Consider the following 20,189-nt stretch of genomic DNA (forward strand, 5'->3'; position numbering starts at 1 on the left):
TTTGTATAGTATTTTCATATAACTTACATTCAATATTGTTTTCAGGCATTCTGACATATGTATTTATACATTCTTTGCTTTTATGCTGGCTGGATGTGATGGAGTCACTTACTAGAAGTAGAAACACTGAAGCAAAATAGAATTTATGGAAGGGAGGAATTGTGTTTCTGTAGAGGGAAGGATCTACTGCCATGTGTAACCATCTGAAACTGGGTATCTGCTGAGGAGGAAAAGAAGGATCTCCAAATAATTTCACCAGTCCTGGATGTTTCTGAAAGGCATTACTTTTTATTCAGCCCCTGAATCATGATCCTTAGGGATCTACACAATAATAATATTTTGGCCTCTGCAGAAAATAATGTAATAAATGGTTTTTCTATACCATGGAAGGGGTGAGAAAGGAAGATTCATTGCACTTAACAAGATCCTCATCCTCAAGTATCTTAATGCAGAAAAACTCCTGTTCACTCAACCAGAAGCCTGGCTCAGAGTGGAATCAGTTTAATTTCACCCCAAAATTATGATTATAAAGGCAGGAGCCAACACTGGTTAATCTATTTTTGTGCTTAGTAAAACTGAGCAGCTTGACCAGAATCTGCACCTTAACTCCTGCAGCTTGAAGAGAACTGGTTTGGGGTTTGTTTGAGTTTTTTCCAGATCAAGGTTTCTCACCTTTTCTTCCATTGCTGATCTGGCCAGAAACCTCATCTTCCAGATTAAGCAATTTTTTTCTGCAAAGTAGTATAAATTTCATCTGGGGCCACCAGGCCATCTTGCAGCCAAGAATTTTATGGTACAGAGAGGGCATAATAAAGTTCCTCATCTTCCAGCTCAGTAAAGCAAAGCACAGAGGAATTCTCTGAGCAATTGAAGAACATCAGCATTATTATTATTATTATCCATAAAGAGTGGTGTTCATAACAAGCCAGTGATTTAAAGGTGTCAGAAAACAACACCATAGTGAAGATTTACTCAGTAAAATACTTTAATTGAAAAAAAAAATAAAAAATAAAAAAAAGGTTTAAGTAGAGCAGAATGGAAGCACTTACTCAAAACACAATGAAAGTTGAATAAATGAAAAAAAAAAGAAAAATATTTTTGTATGTACTGAGGTTCTTTGAATGACAGTAAAAGCATGGCTGGAAGAAACGGGAAAATTTCTGTATATTTACATATAGGCATACTCACCAGCAATGCTCTAGACACTAAGACTACATCCATGCTAGAATATTGTAGTGTCAGCAACCCTGTTGAGTTCTTAGGTTGGATTCCTGACTGCTTTTGAATGCAATCTCAAAGATGATCCATGAAGCACTCCCCAAAACAACTCCTGGAGAGAGTTTTGGAGCAGTCAGGAGAACTGTTCTCAACTGGCACTTTGGATGCACCCACACCATTTTGGAAACTAAGAAAGGTCAGCATCAAAGAGTCTCGCAGGTGGCTGCAGGTTCATTTGCCCATGTGGCCTTGTGGTTCCCCATCTCAATACCTGTACGATTTTCTCTGACCACAGAGGCAAAAGGCTCAGCCCCTCAGTGGCTGCAGTGGTTCACCCCCTCCCATCACTGCTTTACCCCTCTGCTGCCACCATGGCAACACACTCTCTGACATCATTCTGGTGTTTGGGCATCCTTTTGGACTTCTCTCTTTCCTGGCTGTATCCAGCTGAAGGTTGGGGCACTTCCTTCTGGCTGGAGCTCCCCGGGACCGTTGGCTGCTGGAGTTCCATGGAGTCACCAGGAGACCTTCCTCCATGTGGCTGTGGGGGACTGTCACTTTTCCTGGCTGATGGAAAGGTGTCTGCCTTGGATTGGACAGTGCTCGGCTTTCTCGCTGATGTGGCTTCATGGGGCTGCAGGTTCAGCTCCTCTGCTTGCCCTGTGGCAGGTCCCACTGCTCCAGTTTCTTCCATATCTGTGAAGGCAAGACTTGTTTGGTTTTTCCAATAAGACCCCACCTTCATGTACCTTATCCTTCTATGCCTTTACTCTGTGTTAAAGAGATTCATAAATTTTTAAATTTTTTTCCCCATATCACATGGGCAGACAGTGATAGGACAAGGGGGAAGAGTTTTAAATTGAAAATGAGAGATTTGGGTTAGAGTTTAGGAAAAAAATTCTTCCCTGTGGGGGTGGCAAGGCCCTGGCACTGGTTGCCCAGAGAAGCTGTGGCTGCACCATCCTTGGAGGGGTTGGGACGGGTCTTGGAGCAACCTGGGATAGTGGAATGTGTCTTTGCCCAGGGTGGGAGGAAGTAGATGATTATTAAAGTCCCTTCCAACACAAACCATTCCATGATTCTATGATTAATTAAAAAGCAGTTACTGTTACAGAAATAATTGCACTGGCCATACATTCTAGTTTGACAGAAATAAAATGTTAAAGCCAAACAACCATTAGCTATTTCCACAAATAAATAAAAACCAACAAACCCAGCTAGTTTGTGCTTATTGATACACTAACAGCTGCTAGAGCATCTCCAGCATTTAATAAAATTTTGAATAAATGTTTAATAACAAAGTGTATAGAATGCAGTTTTTTAGTAAGCTATGAATTGCCAAGACTGATAATATTTTAATACTACACACCCATAAAATGCATCATCCCTTTCTGAAACAGGCTGTAACTTAAGGTAGAACTTTATATTTCTAACATTTGAGTCCTACTCAAGGCAGAGCCTGTAACCTGCAACACTGTTTTTAAAAAGTGACGTAGAAAAAATGCAGGAAAAGGAAAATACGCACTATACATTTTTCATGTGGAAATGTTTACATCCTTATACATTAAATGGTTATCAATAACAGAGTCAGGATCACTTGTAGTGACATAGCAGATATCTTCTGAGCTGACAGAGTGTCTCATCATGATTGGCAGCCTCATTTTTAGCATAACTTGAATGCTAAAAGCATTCATAATATTTTTGTAATCCTCTCCTTCCCTCTGCAAAAAAAAAAGACAACAGCCTCCACCCAAACCTTTAATACTCATTCCAAATCCAGATCTAGTCCTAGTCAATGTCTCATGTGTTAGTGGACAAAATCAGCTTTATTAGTCCATTTATCAATATCCATTGTAGTCTTTAGCACAAATAATACCAGAAAATATATAGTTGCCACTTCTGATTTTTCAGGTTTGTGCTTCCAGTTAACCCTTAAGAGCCTGGGACATTCAGCCTCATAGTTGCCGGGACCTTATGCTCAGATTCATTCTCTTCTGAATTTTCTGTAATTCATTAGTTGGAACTATATTTGCTGAATCATAGAATGTCTCAAATTCGAGGGCACCCATAAAGGGTCATTGAGTCCCACCCCTGACCCTCACAAGAACACCTAAAATTAATCATATGACAGAAAGGTTGTCCAGACACCCCTTGACCAACTTGAACTCTGGCAGCCCTGGCAATGACTTCATGCTTGTATTCATTTTTCCTGTTAAAGGGTGATCCTGTTTTTTCCAACTTGTGCACTCATAAATTTAAATTTCAGAGTTGTACCTCTTGGAAATCTGCCAGAAAGTTGTTACTAAAATTTCAGCAGTCAAGACATAATATTATGTTTAACACTTTCCCTTCTTAAGCTGGCTTTAACTTTAGGTAGTTGGCTCATTTAAGGTACAAATTACATACTCCACCAGGTTCAATTTTATTCTTTAGACACATAAACAAGATAAAAAGGTCATGATCTCCTATACCAAAGCTTCATGTTAGTTCTGGAGATTTACTGGCTCTCTCATCTTCAAAGGTGCCATTTTCAACAGTGGAAATAAGGTTTTTCAAGCAATTTTGAATCAATGGAGATGGCTACAAGTTTTCTGGATAGAAGCAGTTTCAGGGATGAAATACTGCCCTGAGATTCCTGGGTGTTTTTTTAACTAAATACAAACTATTACATATCATGAAAGCTCATGATTAACTGGATTAAGTACCAGCTAACAGAGCTCAGGCAGAAAATATACATGGGAAATAATTCTCAGGGATGTGTGGCAGTACCAAACACTACCACTGAAATGGGAGATATTCAGTGTTTCCACTGGTGATTTGTAATTAAAACTGAAATTGATTCTGCTGAAATTTTGTAAAACAAGGGGAAAATGGCAAACTGGTAGAAAGGAAGGAGGAGGAGCTGATCTGAGCAAGCTAGGAGGAAGGGAGGGAAACCCAGTTTGCAGATTGAGATAACATCTTCAGGAATACCACAGTGATTTCTAGCTGAAGGTGTCCCAGGAGTTCAGAATAAGAATCAATCAGGTACCATTCTGAAAAGATTTAGGGAAATGACAGAAAATTGAAGCTTGGAAATATAAGTTGTAGGAGGATACAAGCTCTCTGTTGGACCATCAGAATAAATTGCAGAAAGCAAAATGAAACAATATGTTCCTCCACCTCCAGGTGTGTTCTGTTAACAATGCCTTAGCCCATCAAAAGTTCTTTAATTCAAGAGAGAGATAATTACAAGAAGCTGAGGAGATTTTTCTTGTTAGACCAAGGTTAGGCAAGGCAATATCTTGATCCCTTCTCCCTGCTGTACTGCATAACTGTGCATATTGGTTTCTCCCTCATCGTCATCCTCAGCTGCTCCTTTTGGTACAATATCCAGGGCCCCTGATCCACTGGACTTCGCATTTTACAAGCACCTACCAAAGAGAAAAGCTCTGTTTTGCTAGTCTTACTGTGGTGATTAATAAATAAGGGCTCTGAACAGTTAATTGTGTTAGAAAAGCAGTATTTCTTATGAGGGGAAGAGCTAAAAAGCAGAAACTAAACAAAAAGAGTGCAGCTTTGATTTCTTCTCTCTCTCTCTCTCTCCAAAACCAACAGCACTTTAAATAAGGGGGAATCAAACATTAGACATTTCCAAGTCATATGTATTAAATTCACTTAAGATATTGTTATCCTTGTTTAGATTTGAACATATTGGGGAATCTTTTTGTCTTGCAACTATTCCTAAAAGACTCTAAGTGGCTGGATTGCCTTTTTCTGACAAAAAAATTCTTTCCATGAATTATTTACACGACAGCTCCAATCAACGCTGTACCTGTCTGCCTCCCCAGCCAAAATGAAAGTTCACTATGTAAAGGTGCCAAGGGAGAGTGGCAGCCTCCCACTGCGAGTTTATAGACAGAACTAAGTCAGCACGCATTATGTGTCAGAGCCGACATCAGACAGAATCAGATCCTTTGATCTCAGACCTCCACAGGAAGCTTAGATCTCAGACAAATTAGATAAAAAATGAATTTATAGCAGATATGTATCCTAAGGCACACAGCTGAATGCTGTGTTTTGGAGGAGTATGGCAAATATCAAAACATATAAACTGCAGAATTTCCTCTCCTTCTCTCTCTCCCTCTGCTTTTGTGATAGATGCTAATTAAAAGGAGCTAAAACTCCAGCTCGCCTCTTCCTGCATCTTATGTAATCCACAGGCTTCGGTAAGAAGGAGGAAAAAGAAATTCCCAAAACAGAGTAAATGGGGGATTCAGCAGGGTTATCCGAATGCCCTTAGGTCTGTGCTGTTGGCAGGTGAGATAAAAAAAAAAAGTCCTCAACTACTGTAAGAGCATTTCACACTTGCAGAGAGGGAAGCCAGTGCTTTGTGCTGCCAGCCGCAAGCCCCCGGGGCTGTCTGCTTTTCTGTGACCTCAGAAGGAGTCGGGTTTGATCAGCAGATGATGAAAGGACAAGTCTTGAGGAGGTGTGCAGGAAAAGGGTTGTTTGTGGCAGGACCTTGGGGAGTAAAGTGGGACACAGTGTGGGGTGGGTGGGAGTGGAGATGCTTTGGGCTGCTGGGTTGGACTCACAGAGACCAACTATGAAAATGAGCCCTGGGTGGGTGTTTTTACCTCCAGTGTAACTCAGTGCAGTCCTTCACAGCCTGCAAACCTGTCCAAAGCTTTTGATCCCCCTCCAGCACCTGGAGATTTCGGCAGGGAGGACCCCTGCTCCTCCAGGCATGTGGGGACATCAGGAATGTTGGTCCCTGCCCTACTCCAAAAACACTAGAAAAATCATGGAGTCATTGAATCATAGGATATCCTGAATTGTGGGGAAGGGACCCACAAGGATCACTGAAATCCAGGCCCTGTCCCTGCACAGGACACCCCAAGAATCACAGCATGAGCATAAGGGGGATTATGCTGCTACCTTCAGTGTAGCTGGGAATTCACTCCATCTGTGTTAAAGGAGATGAAATGACAAATAGAAATAAAAACAGGGAGGAGAAGGAGAAGGCAATAAAGAGACAGACCTTTTGCGAATGCGCCATTGATCCTATACAAACCTATAGTATCATGGAATCATTAAAGTTGGAAGAAACCACCAAGATTATTGACTCTAACCACCAACACAGCACCACTGTATTCACCATTAAACCTCTACCCAGCTGCCACATCCCAAACATTTTTTGAACACTTCCAGTGATGGTGACTCCATCACTTCCCTGGGAACACCTGAACAGGTTAAAAGACATCAACTGACTCTTTTGGTGTTCAACTGTTTATGAATTGCAGTCTCACCTCCTGCTACAGACACTGCACTTTTATTTGGTCCTTGATGGCAACAAGGTTTGGTGGGAGCTGCAGGAGGCTGTGCTTGTTCACTGGCTCTCTTGGTGCTGTCCTGTCGTACACCAGGGCGTTCAGTCCTCGTTTCTGCAGTGAAACACACAGACACATCACCCTCAGTACATCTTCTGCTCAGCAGAAATTATTAGTTCAAGCAAAAGTTGAATATGTTGTTGAATATATAGCAGAATATTGCTTGAATTATGCCACCAAAAGCAGTGTCCACACAGCTTTGAACAGTTCCAGGGATGGGGACACCACCACTGTCCTGGGCAGCCTGCTCCAGTGCTTAACAATCCTTTCCAAGAAGAAACATTTTGCAATATCTGTCTGGACTCAGACACCTTTTATAGGCATAAAACTGTATAACCTTGAACTATCATAGAATCATATAATAGTCTGAGTTGGAAGGGACCCACATTGATCACTGAAGCCCAACACTTGCCCCTGCGTAAACTACAAAATATATTCTAATTACTGCATATCTCAGAGCTTTTTCTGAGTTCTGTTGTCTGAAACCCATCCTGGCTGCTCTGGGGATTTGTTAAATAAAATAAGGAGTCTGCATGTATAAAATTTTGTTGATATTTCCAACTTACTGTTGCTTTTGCTCTTCCTGAACCAGCAGAATGAAAGAACAATGATGAATGCAGACGCTGCTGAACCCAATATGACAACGAGGATCATGCTGGCCTTGGCTCTTGTGGGGACAGGGAAGGTGGCAAATGGCTGGGACACCACAGTGAACTTCACCCCTGAGAATTTAAAGCAGTCAGTTTATTACAAAAGCAAAAATGCTGGTTTCACAGCTAAAACACCACCTTATAACCTTTCAACAGGGATGCCACTGTTAAATATGCATTCAGCGACAAACCATAAATCCGTCTGTCTCCAGACAGATCCAACATTAACTGACAATATTTATTTAGGACTGAGTACCAGGACAACCCAAATGTGTAACAATATTTCTACAAGCTAGGTTTCAAGCTTTCAGTGCTTGCTGAAGCATAAACAGCTTCTTTGCATTCAACAACACTTAATATTTCCTCCATGAATTTGTCTAACTGACACAAACCCCAGAAAATACATTCACAAAGCATCTGCTTCTGAGGCCGAACAGATCAGGCCCCTACAGAAAACATGCATATATTCTGCAAGACAGAAAAACTGGTTGTGACAAGAAAGTTGTTAATACACAGTTTTTACAGGCTATACCTGAATCATATCAATATAGGTTATGGGGGAACCCAAAAACCTTCACCAGCATGAAGATTAAATCCATAATGCAGAAAACTTCCAGTGACCTTGTTAATATTTTCCACCATGTCAATAATGAGCATTATAAATAAAAACTGACAGTATTTCTGCTGTTACACAGTAAATATTTAGTCTCTTGAAAGACAGAAGCTTTGGGTAATGCCCTGTGCCCAGAGATCCTAAAGTTTTCTGTAAATGGCAGAATCAAGCCAGGCACTGCTCATAATTTCTGTGTTCAAGAGTTCATTGGGTCTCAGATCTGAGTCTCAAGGACTGGAAGATGCTCAATACCACCCTTTTGAAATAGAGAGAGGTTTTGGTTCCCTAAGTTATTTTCAAAACAAGTTCTGAATGCAGATGTGCCAGGCAAGAACAGGAGTTTAGGAAAACTGGCCCTGGTGCTGTCTGTACACCAACCTGAAGGATGTGGATTAGCACATCAACTCATTATCTGTCTTACTACCTGACTCATTATTGGTCCTAACCCCACAGTTCTAATAATTTGGTGGGTGGATATTTCTTTTACTTGAGTTCCGCTTTTAATAAAAATCTAAAAGCCTCTTTTTTTCATCAATTCATTAAAAAAAATCAGAAGCGCTGTCAGAGGGAGGCTTGGAGAGCAGGGTAAGTAGCTGTAAGTACTTTTAGCAGAAACTAATTAGATTTGTGTCAGTGTTGTCCACCTGAACGAAGCTGAGCTTCATCAGAACAAGGTGGGAAGCATGTTCCGATCGGGAGAAATCTGCCTGCAGGTACAAACACATATGAACTTCAGCTGAGAGAAGAAATCTCTCAGGTATCAAGGACTCTACACAGACAGGTGTTTAAAGGTGTTTTGCGCTACTCTAATAGTCTGTGAGTAGGATGCTGTTGGTTTAAATGGAAAGTGGATGTATCAAACCCGTTGGGATACATATCCGTGAAGGGAATATTACTGTAAAACAAGGAGCAGGACTATGCAGTGGTGCTATGAATAGTCTGCTCTCCCCAGGAACTACCAGTAAAACATTTGGGATTATTGCATTCAGCATCAGCTGCACCTCCTGAGCTGTCTCCAAACAGTAAATTATGCCAGGGTAGGTGCACAGAGCAACTGGATCATGAAGATATATCCTAAACATCTACTGTTTGATTGTTTAATTTTGGTTTATTTAAGCAATAAAAGTAAATCTCTTCAGTAAGAATCTAGCAGTGTAAAAGCCTTTATATAGTCTCCAGAATGACTGCCAATTACAAGGAGCAAAAGGGATTCTTTCTTTAGTGTGTACTTTTGCAGTGCACTTTGAAAGCGTGCAATAATCTGATTTACACTGGTGATACCTGCACAGGTGCATCAGCTGCCTGTAAACATTGCTACCTCTAAACATCCTGCATGGGGGAATGGCTTTAATATGAAAGAGGGAAGATTTAAATTAGATATTAAGCACTGGCACAGGTTGCCCAGAGAAGCTGTGGCTGCCCCATCCCTGGAGGTGTTCAAGGCCAGGCTGGATGAGGCTCTGAGCATCCTGGTCTATTGAAAAGTGTTCCTTCCCAAGGCAGGGGAGTTGAAATGCAATGGTCTTGAAAATCCCTTCCAACCCAAGCTATTCTGTGAGTCTATTATTAATTCTCAGTAACTCTCTGACTGGATAAATATTTCAGAAAAGGGATCTCTGTTTAACCTTTGTTCAGAAAAAGGATTTTGGGATTTCCCTGGAATAGGTTTCTAAACACATTTCATTAAGTGTGCTTCCAGCCTAAAGAGTCAGATCCTGTGAGGTGCTGACTTTCCATCTGCTCTCACTGAAGTGAAGGTAGTGGGAGTTGCATGTGTTTGGCAGCTCAAAATACACAAAAATCCGCCATTGAAATGCACACCTCCAAGTGCTCCTGCACCCCAATTCTTCCTTCGCCAAGCCATGGGCAGCACTGGATTTGGATGAGCCACTTGTGGCAGTCTAAATGTTTGCAAACTCCTATTTATTTTTGCTCAGAATTTTTCATTACCCACTTCCACTTGGCCATTTCACCAGTCAGATGTACTTATTCCCTCTGTTTTTTTCTGGCTGAAGCAAGACATGAGAGATAGATAGATAGATAGATAGATAGATAGATAGATAGATAGATAATATATCTATATCATCTACAATGATATTTATCTAGCGAGACATCCATGCATATATATCTGTACATAAAGAGAGATGGATGGATGGATGGATGGATGGATGGATGGATGGATGGATGGACAGATGGATGATGGATGGATGGATGCAATGCCAGAATAGAGATTTTACACATGGTCTTACAACATCTATATCTTAATATGTCCTTGGACTGCCTGCCAGACATGTTCCTGTTTCTCCAGATTTGCCTTAGCAGTCACCCTGAGGCAAGAGACCAACACTTTGACCCCTCTATACCTTCAGAAACAGATTTAAATTCTGCCCCCCAAACAGCTGCAGAGCTGCTTCTCTCGTGCAGACACCTTGAGGATTTTACATGGCAGAGTTCATGGGGTGCCTTGTCCTCAGTGCCCCCCTCAGCTGGCATTTCCAAGGAGGCATAAGCACACCTGCCTCCTCATTACTGAGCTGCTCAGAGACCTCTGAAGGTGCCAACACCATCTCCATAAGCTGCCAGGAGAGCCCTGGCCGAGCCCAGTCCTGGAGTCATGATCTGAATGAGCATAACCACCTATAAAGGTGACCAGGTGCAGGCAAACAGTCAGGAAAAGGCACTGTGAAAACAGCCAGGAGCACAGATGGAAAACTTCTGAATAAAAACAGGGGGGAAAAGAGGGAATGAGAGGTCCAGTTTATAGGAAAAAGTTTGTTCTGGCAACTTAACTGACTTTAAATATCTGATTTATTGGGACACATACTAGGGAATCCAGGGAGAAAGAGGCACCTTTTTCCGACAATACTTCTCTGTACTAATTCATCAGATTTGAGAGATCTTGCATGAATAGCACAGGAATCACCGAACTCTGCCACTGCCTGGGGAATGCCAACTTGGATGTGGAACACAACTCAAGCTATTTAGAGGTTTGGCATCGCTCCACCCATTCAAACACAGTTTAACTCCTTTTCTGTAAATTCAGGCCACTCGTAGGACTTTGATTTTACCAGATTAAAAATACACAGAATATGAAGCTTACCTGGAGGTGATGTGACAGTGAACACAAGTCTCCAGTTTGTCCCTGAGCTGGAGACTGCCAGATTGGAAAAGCTTGCACATCCCTCTACGACCTGCACTTGGGTGAGCCCTGGAGAGTCAGAAAAAATCATATTGCAATTAACAGCAACCAGATAAGTGCCACTTAAGGACCTCAGAGAGTCCTCATGACTTTAAGGGACTTCAGAAATCCTAAATTCATTGTCCATCCTAATCATGAACATTGTGTCTAATCCCAGAAATTTCACACGGAGGTACTCTGAAAACAAAGTCCTGAGGTATTGGAGGGCTTCAGCTCCTAAATATTCATTCTTTGCGCCTATTGTGAAATGGCATTTCCTGCATATGGGGGTGTAATGTGAATGCAGCCATTAAAGGGATCAAACAAAGGTAATAGGAGCTATAGAGATGCACTAGAAAGTTCCAAATGCTCATTTTTTAATTTAACTCATGTCTTGTGTGATTAACCATTTCACCAAGGTTAGGAGAGTGATAATGAGAGTCTATTTTCTGTCCTAAAGGGATGGTCTCAAGGAGTCAACCACTGTAACTAAGGGACAAGCTGAATCTTCAATTCTTTTCTGATTTGTAGTGTTTCACCTTGTCTTTGGGGCATCTTCCCTCCTGTCCTATTGTTAAATCTCTTGAATTTTTTCTTCAGCTCTGTCAGATGCTTCGAAAGATATTTGGCCATGAAAAATGTCTGTAGTGACTGCCCTGAGATAGTACAGGAGACACTGTCAGCTGGAAACCTAGCAGGAGGAAACTCCACAGGGAGCATTAAAATGAAACCCAGGAGACAGAGTTTCTCCATCACTTTACCTCTTGTTGTGAGCTATCAAGGAATGCATTCTGACCCAACATTTACCCTTGCTGTGGTTGTTATTTCTGTAGGCTCTTTTTAAAAGTCATAATTTACTTTGCAATTGGATCCCCGTTTTATTGTGTGTATCTTTGAGCACCAGCCAAGTCTTGGCCTTTGAGTGATGCTGACCAGCTCTGGTCTGCATTCAGGCTCTTGGGGTGAGAAGGGTGAAATTCTAAAAGCTGACAAATTTCCAAATGTTGGTTCAGGTGGGGGTGAGATGCCAGAACTTCCTCAGGATGCTGGACTTGCTCCAGTGATCACAAACACAGACTTTTGCCTGCTGAAAGACAACATGTCATAACTATTTGCTTTATGAAGCAGGTGGTTTGGCATTTTATTGCAGTTAAGCAGCACAGGTGAAGGTACATAAAGCTGAATGTGGGCAAGACATTTCTACTCTGCCATTCTCATGTTCAGGATATTGAACAATGTGGTGAAGTAGCAAGCTCTGAACTACAGCCAGAAATTGCCCGAGACAAGGTCTTAGGCAAAACCATGCCACATATTAATTATTTAGCAATATAAATGATAAAGTTTCCCCTCTCTATGACTCTGGTACTATTTAATTTGTTAATATCCCAGTCAGTTTTGACTTCATATATGGGGTTTTTCTATTTCTGTACAGTATCCAGCACACCAAATGACCAATTCCATTACAGGTCTCCAGGATCAGCTGTGGTATATAAATAATCAGTGATTTCTACTGTGAATAGACTTGGTGGAGATGTGGGGATCTAGATTTCTTTTATCTCTCCAGCCTAATCCTGGCTCACCCCTCTACCACTCATATGATCCTCCTTATGACAGTGTCTGCACAGACTACCAAGATTTTCTTGGCTCTCAAGTGAGTATCGTAATATGGATTTTAACAGAGGGCCTTGTCAGCTGTGTTCAAATACTTTACAATTGCCATTTCTAGTGTGTGATGAAGCCTGGAGTACTGTACTGTACTTCTCAACAGAGACTAGCTCAGCTTTCAGGCACATATGCTTCAAAGCTCAGAATATTACAGATATATATGGGAGTCTTCCCAAAGATCTCTCAGGCAAGCTGGTATTTAACGTAGAAGCACAGCTAATTTGGAGCTAAACTGCCTTCCACGAGGCACTTTGGCTGCTGTCAGATGAAGCAGCCTCAGTGTGCTAGACGGGACCCATTTCCATTAAATGCTGCTTTCATGTGCTTCAAAAGACGAGTGCAATAAGGGTGTTTGTCAAAGGAAAAACTGCAGCAAACTATTACATGCAGAACATCTGTACTGTGCTGCTCTTCCTTTGCTGGAGTTTATTGACTATTAATTTGATGCATGTATCTTTTAAAGAATGTGAAGTGTCTTTTGCTTCAGTGACTTTTTTTGCTTTCTTTTCCCCTCCTTTCTTTCTTTCTTCCTTTCTTTCTTTCTTTCTTTCTTGCTTTTTTCTTTCTCTTCTCTCTCTCTCTTCCTTCCTTCCTGCCTTCCTTCCTTCTTCCCACTGTTAGTCAGTAGATGATCCAGTAATCCATGGCTTATCTAGACACATGTTCCTAAACCTAAGAAGTTTAGGAACATGGTCTGAAAAGGCATGAAAAGCAGCAGAAAAGACAAAAGGATTTTTCTAACCTGTAATTCTGGAACTATCTTGGGGTAGGAAGAATTTCTAATTAACAGAAACAGGGACTGGAAGGATGAGAAGCTCTGATCTACAGCATGAATGCTACTTATCTTCTCTAAATGTGAACTTTTCAAGTGAAAAATAACATACAAACGGCTTTACTGTTAACAAAATTCTTTCTCTTCAATAGGGAACCCAACTTTTGCTTGTGTGCACTTCTTGCTTATATTTAAATATTTTAGCAATGAAATTGGTAATGTTATAATCACTATCATTTCTAACTTCTAATTTACCAGCATATGACCATCCACATTTGTTTGATTCAGCTCTCTACCTTAATGAGTTTCTATGTCTAAGCATGTTCACAAAACCTTGAGGGAAATCCTCACATTTAGAGTTTTTCACGAGTTTTCATGAGCCTCTCATGAGTACAGGCCTTTTGATAAATGAGGACCAGAAGGGAAACATTTAGATCCCCCATGAAAAAAAAAACCACTTTCACATTATAATATGTTAATGACAATCCATAGGCAGTTGTTTCTGTCTGTACTTGGCCTGATCCTTTGCTGGGATAAAAAGGTTGTTGTGGACCCTAAAGAAATTATCCCAGTTAACATAAACTGAAAATCAAGTGTTAGGATTTCTAATTCTTCATTCTTTTCTTTTTTAACCCCAGATATGTCTTTTCAAGACAAACTATAGGATATACTCCCATTAAGCTACCAGAGAACGAAAATACTTTTTGCCTGTAGCATATGACTGGGTAGTTCACCAAACTCCTACTGCAACCTTCTGTTTTCAGCCCAAAGACTGGTTTTCAAGCGCAGTATTCCTCAGGGAGAACTCCTAAATTTATCATCATCATTTTGCATAGCTGCTTTGCCATAACCCTTGCTGTAGGAAAACACATCCAGACCTTTCAGCACAGCCTGGGAGGAGTCCTTGAGATGAGCTGATACGACCCAGGGTTCTGCAGGAGGCCCCAGTTTGTCAATTCTTTGACCCTGGGAGGAAGACCAGAAGAGAAGAATTAAGATCTTGTCTCCTCAGCAAGAGCAAAGAAAGCTTTGAAGGTTTTAACATCTGTAATTTTTTTTATATGTATGTCCCCAGTCTGAGGGCAGTTTGCATTTATGTGTCACATATTACAAATGTCACAAAGTTCACCATAACTTTTCAAGAAGAGGCCATATGACAGAAGGGGTCAGGTTGGAAGGCACCACGGTGGCTCCTCTGGTGCCACCTCCCTGCTCCAGCAGGGCCATCCCAGAGCACAGGGCTGTGTCCAGACAGGTCTGGAATATCCCCCATGAGGGAGACTCCCCACCCTCTCTGGACAATCTGTTCAGGGCTCGGTCTCTGCACAGGAAGGTTCTTCCTCATGTCCAGTGGAACTTCCTGGGATCAGTTCCTGCCCGTTCCTCTGGTGCCATTGCTGGGTCCCACAGAGCACAGCCTGGCTCTGTGCTAAAAATCTCAAATGTCAAAATAGTAGGGAATTAATAGAGATATCCATCCACAGGGAGGCAAATTCTACCTTTCTGTCCAGGAAAATTATTTTTGGCTGTACAGGAAGCTGCTTCTCGATTTCTCCATCTGAGGGCTGCACCTGAACAGAGATGCTGTAGGGTCTCATGTATAAGCAGGTTTCTGAGTGTTGTCTGCTTCCATTTCTTTCACATGAAAAAGGATGGGGGAAAAAAAAAAAAAGAAAATCAGAAATAATGTACTAGAAGTTATTTTCTGTTCCTATTTTCTACCTAGTAATTTACCTTATCATAACCCTTTGATTCCTTGAGTGAGAGGTGAGAGCAGCATGCAAGGAAATAGAAAACAGTCATCACTTCCAAGCAGAAAGCAGCACCAAAGTATAAAAAGATCCTTTTGTTTCCACCCTCAGTTTACAGATGGAAAAGTGAGAAATGAACAAAGTAATGTATGTCGCTGGTATCATGTTGGAAGTGTGTGGCAGAGAAAGGGATTTTATGGATTCATGGAACCAGCACCTTACCCCCAAAGTCATCGTTGTAGCGCACTGAGAGCAGTGGAGCCTGCAAATGTTTCCTGTCCAGCAAAAAGATTTTCACTGAAAACCTTTGAGCTCCTCTAAGAACAAAGTCTTGGCTCCTCTACACAAGCACAGCACTCACAGGGCTTTACTGCATTTTTTTTTCCTGCCATCACCTTCCCAATTTGCAAAGTCTGGAGACTGAAATACAGCAGTTACAGACACCCCCTTGAAAGACATTGGATTTCCAAGCCTGAAATTTAAATTAGAGCATCCCAGGAGAGCGCTTTTGCATTTGAATAAAGAATCAACACTCTATTCTGAGCCTGGATCATTTCACTCCCTCTCCCAGTGCTTTGTGTCTTTTAGTATCTCATATATATATAATTTATATATATATAAAATGCTCTAATCTGCAATTGCAATGAAGTGGCTGGGGTTTTGGTATTGTCTTGAAATGAAAGAAGAAAAGCTATTCATTGATCTCCAGTGTTTGCTTAAAGGTGTTTACAAACACAAGATATATGGATCTTAAGTTTCCTTTGCTTTTAACTCATTTTTTCTAGTTTGGGTAATGGTTGTGGATGTTTTCTCAGAGTATTACTCTGTATTACGAATGAGAAACTGTTCATACCGTGGCTGATGGGAAATACTGGTCTGAACTACAGCTGCTGGAAAGATCAGCTAAGGCTTTAAGGATACGTGGAAGCTCAAAAGGTAGCTCAAGGATTGAAGTTTTAGTTCTTATCTTGGTTCTTTTTCTTGTATTTTTGTTTCAGTGGGAAGGTCTCAAAGGCAGCGTTAGGTTTGAAATTTATGTCAAGGGTATCAATAAGGTGCTCTTATCCACCTTCTTCCAAAACTGTGTGTTCGGCTGTGTGACCAAAACTCACTGCAGGAGCAACACACCAAGTCACTCCTGTTTTCAAGCTAAAGATCTGCAGTTTTCTGTCAGCTCCCTGGCTCCAGCTGAGCACAGAGAGGTTCAGATGAGTTTTGGCATAGTTTCTGTAAACCCCAACAATTTTTTTTCCTCTCCTCACCTTATTTAAAACTGACAACAAATAAGAAAAATGCCCTGAATTCACATGCCAGGCCCTACATGGTAAAACTGTGCTCATCTTGCACAACAAGGAAGGCTGCTGCAAAATGTGGACCTAGGAAGCAGTTCTCACTCCCTGGAGTGAGCAGAATCATAGATTCATAGAAACATAGGAAGTTTGGAACAGAAGGAACCTTAAAGCTCATCCAGTTCCATCCCCCTGCCATAGGCAGGGACACCCAGGTTGTTCCAGCCCCTGTCTAACCTGGCCTTGGACACTTCAAGGGATGCAGCAGCCACAGCTTCTCTGGGCACCCTGTGCAACCCTCACAGAAAAAAATTTCTTCTTAACATCTAACTTAAATCTCTCTTTTAATTTAGAACCGTTCCGCCTTGCTCTTTCACTCTTTGGTAAAATAACAGTGAAGAAAACAGAACATAGCAAAACTAGACATGGTTAGCTAAAATGGAAGTATAAAAATGAGTGTCTGTGGATGATTTGAACCTGGCTTACACAGCATGGAATGCGGTGTTTATATCCCATATGCTCCAACCTGACTCATGCCGTGAGGGACCCCCTGCCTTAGGGCACAACCTGGCACACAGCAGGTTATATCCCTTAAAATGATGCCAGCGTGGAGGAGAAAGGAGCATCCTGCTGCTCCCCCGCTAATTTGTGCTGGAAGGAAAATAGGCCTTTCCTGGCACAGCTTTGCTCTAGGAGGTGGAGGTAGATTTGTGCTCATAGCCCAGAGAGGACCAGAGCAAGACCTGCCTTTCCCTTCATCCCCTGGGCATGAAGGTTGTGCTGTTTGCCACTACCCTGCAGTCTCGTGGACTGCTGGTTTTCAATTCCCTGCTGACAGGGAGCAGCTCTGATTCTCAGTGCCCTGCAGCTCTTCTAAATGTGGGCACAGCAGGCTGTTGGGGATGCCTCCGTCAGCAGGGACACCAGGAATCCCTGATCCTGTCACCATCAGCGCCAACACATGTCTGCTGAACAGGCTGAGGCTCCACAGGAGAGCAAGTGCCTGTCCTTTAGCAGTGGGGGAGTTAGAGGGCATAGAAACTAGAGGGTTTGCTGCAGGTATTATGGATTAATTGAGAAACTTGGTAGAGAAATTTAGGGCAGAGGAAATGAAGTATCCCTGAAATCAAGGAGAATTTGTCATTTTATTTACAATTGCAATAATAACTACAATCATAAAATCATAAAAATCATCTTGATCCAACACCCTGCCATGGGACACCTTCCACTATCCCAGAGTACCCCAAGCCCCATCCAACCTGGCCTCAGACTCTTCCAGGGGTGGGGCATCCAGAGCTTCTCTGGGCAACTTGTGCCAGGGCCTCACCACCCTTACAGGGAAGAATTTCTTCCTGATATCTAATCTAATGTAATATAGTAATATTACTAATATAGCTATATCATATCATCATAATAATTTCAACAACAACAATAGTAATAATAATAATAATAGTAATAAACAATAACTGCTATTATCAATTGATTTCAAGGGGAAGGAGACCAGGATGAGAGCCTGGGTGAAAGGTGCATTAAAGCTGATGGATATGTGTCTACTAGAAAACTAAATGATGCCAAAAACAAGCCTTGGCACTGACACCTGATCATCTCTACCATTAAACTGTCAGCCCCTCTCAAGCTGTGGTTTAGGTCTAATGCCGAAGTCCAGAACAATTCCCAAATGGTCTGGGAGCTTATACAGTCAGAAAATATTCTCACTTGGAAGTTTGGATGAGGCCACACTGAAATATGTCAGCTGGCCTTGGTGCCAAAGAGCAGCCCCTGGCATATTTAATTTCCTAATAGATGTTGAAATTAATTGAACAGTTGTCTGGTATGTCTGCAATGCTAGTGTTGTAAAATCAATATATCCTTGGAAGGGGAAGGAAATTGGGAAGAATTTCAGGACTAATATGACTAAATGAATCATGATCCAGCCAAAGAGACATCTTTCTTTGTTTTTGAAAAGGTGGAGATTGCTGATGAATTCAAAACAGGAATTCAAGAAAGGGAGGTGCAGCAAGGATAGGGGATAGGCAAGCTGAAAAGTTGTGGAAGACAAAGTAGGCACAGATTCACTGAAAGGATTGTGAGGAATTTAATATCTTTGGGTGAGAATGGGTTCTGATGTCATGGGATGACAAAATAAGCCAGACCTCTGCCCTCTCAGGTGCACTGTTGGAGCTTTGCCTCCCCCTGCAGATCTTATCACTAATTAATACAGACAGGGAAGAGAGGCATGAGCATCAGAAGACAATGAGGAGTCTGATGTCATTCCTATTTTAAGCAAGAAAAGACATTTGAAGGATGACTTTTATTTCCACCAATTCCCATATTTTCACACATTATACAAAGAAACCAAAGAGAATCATCGAGTCCAGCTCCTGGCCCTGCACAGGACAGACCCAAGAATCCCACCCTGTGCCTGAGAGCATTGTCCAAGCTCTTCTTGAACTCTGCCAGGTTTGGTTCTGTGACCACTGCCCTGGGGAGCCTGTTCAGTGCCCAGCCACCCTCTGGGGGAAGAAACTTTCCCTCATATCCAACCATGACACATTTTCATGCCATTTCCTCAGGTCACTGGTCACTCAGAGCAGAGATCAGTGTCTGCCTCTCCTCTTCCCCTTATGAGGAAGTTGTAACTGTGATGAGTCCCCCCTCAGTCTCCTCTTCTCCAGGCTGAGCAAATAAAGTGACCTCAGCCTCTCCTCCTATGACTTTCCCTCTAGGCCCTTCTTTCATTAGGACAACGAAGCTGATGAAGGGTCTAGATGTGGGATCACCAGAAGCCTTTAGAAGGAGAGGGATAGTGCAGATGCATCAGATAAGAGAGAAACATCCTCCAGATTCATTAGTGACTTCCCTTAATTGCTGTAGATGAGTGGAAATGCCCCTATTTACAAAGCCAGTGGCGAGGAGCTAAGCCAGGCCTCCTCCATAACACACTCCCCAAGTTTACTGTCAGAGAAATGTCTTTTATTAAATGTAAACAGCATCCCGCCGGAGGTCAGAGCTTTGCCGTGCTGCGTATCCCAAGGTAATACCACTTTAAGCTCCACATAAACTCTTAAACAGTTTCTGTCCTAAAACCAGACCGTAGGTGGTACAGTTTTTTACGATATGTTATAATAGTGCAATAAATCTGTTAGCTTAAAATCGAATCTCCGTGGCCTTTTAGAGAAATCATCATTAAATGCAAGGCCCTGTTAATGATGCCATCCCAGTGAAATTGTTTAATCTGCTAGGGGGGTGGAAGGTCACCAAATGAATTTTTTATAATACATCAACTTGACACGCAATAGGGAAAACTGTAATAGATAAAAGCAAAGGAAAAGGGCACTGTCTTCTTCTGATAGGTCAATAGCAGCCAAGAGAGTCACTCATCCACTTTTCCTTCACTACCGTGCTCCTTTTCCATTTAATATGGACACCCAATTAATACCTCAGCACCATAGACAACCTCATTTTAGGTGAATTATAGCAATTTCTTCCCCCTTCTCCGAAATGAAAGTGATCACAATACATCATAGCATTGTGCGAATTAACGTTAATTGATTCGAGTTACCAAGCATTGATGGGCCACTTCTATAATCTGGTCCTTATTGGGAGCTGGAAGGGATGGAGGGAAGATTAGATTGCATCCCCCGTTGCTTTGACGACGGCGGTCACCTGATGGCTTGTTAG

The 20,189-nt window shown here is 41.8% G+C and overlaps 1 protein-coding gene across 1 annotated transcript in view; it reads right to left on the reverse strand.

Moving 5' to 3' along the window:
• Window positions 1-283: 283 nt before the first annotated feature.
• The window catches only part of PKHD1 (PKHD1 ciliary IPT domain containing fibrocystin/polyductin), a 237,594-nt gene continuing 217,688 nt past the window's right edge, over window positions 284-20,189 (reverse strand). Inside the window, exons 62-67 of the mRNA XM_039569948.1 lie at window positions 14,968-15,103; window positions 14,347-14,434; window positions 10,954-11,061; window positions 7,157-7,312; window positions 6,510-6,644; window positions 284-1,914 (exon numbers count right to left, since the gene is read on the reverse strand). Of these exons, the coding sequence (XP_039425882.1) occupies window positions 1,571-1,914; window positions 6,510-6,644; window positions 7,157-7,312; window positions 10,954-11,061; window positions 14,347-14,434; window positions 14,968-15,103 (967 nt within the window). The 3' untranslated portion in view covers window positions 284-1,570. The remainder of the gene's footprint in view (window positions 1,915-6,509; window positions 6,645-7,156; window positions 7,313-10,953; window positions 11,062-14,346; window positions 14,435-14,967; window positions 15,104-20,189) is intronic.

This window comes from Corvus cornix, chromosome 3 (assembly GCF_000738735.6).
Source record: "Corvus cornix cornix isolate S_Up_H32 chromosome 3, ASM73873v5, whole genome shotgun sequence".
Taxonomy (NCBI): domain Eukaryota; kingdom Metazoa; phylum Chordata; class Aves; order Passeriformes; family Corvidae; genus Corvus; species Corvus cornix.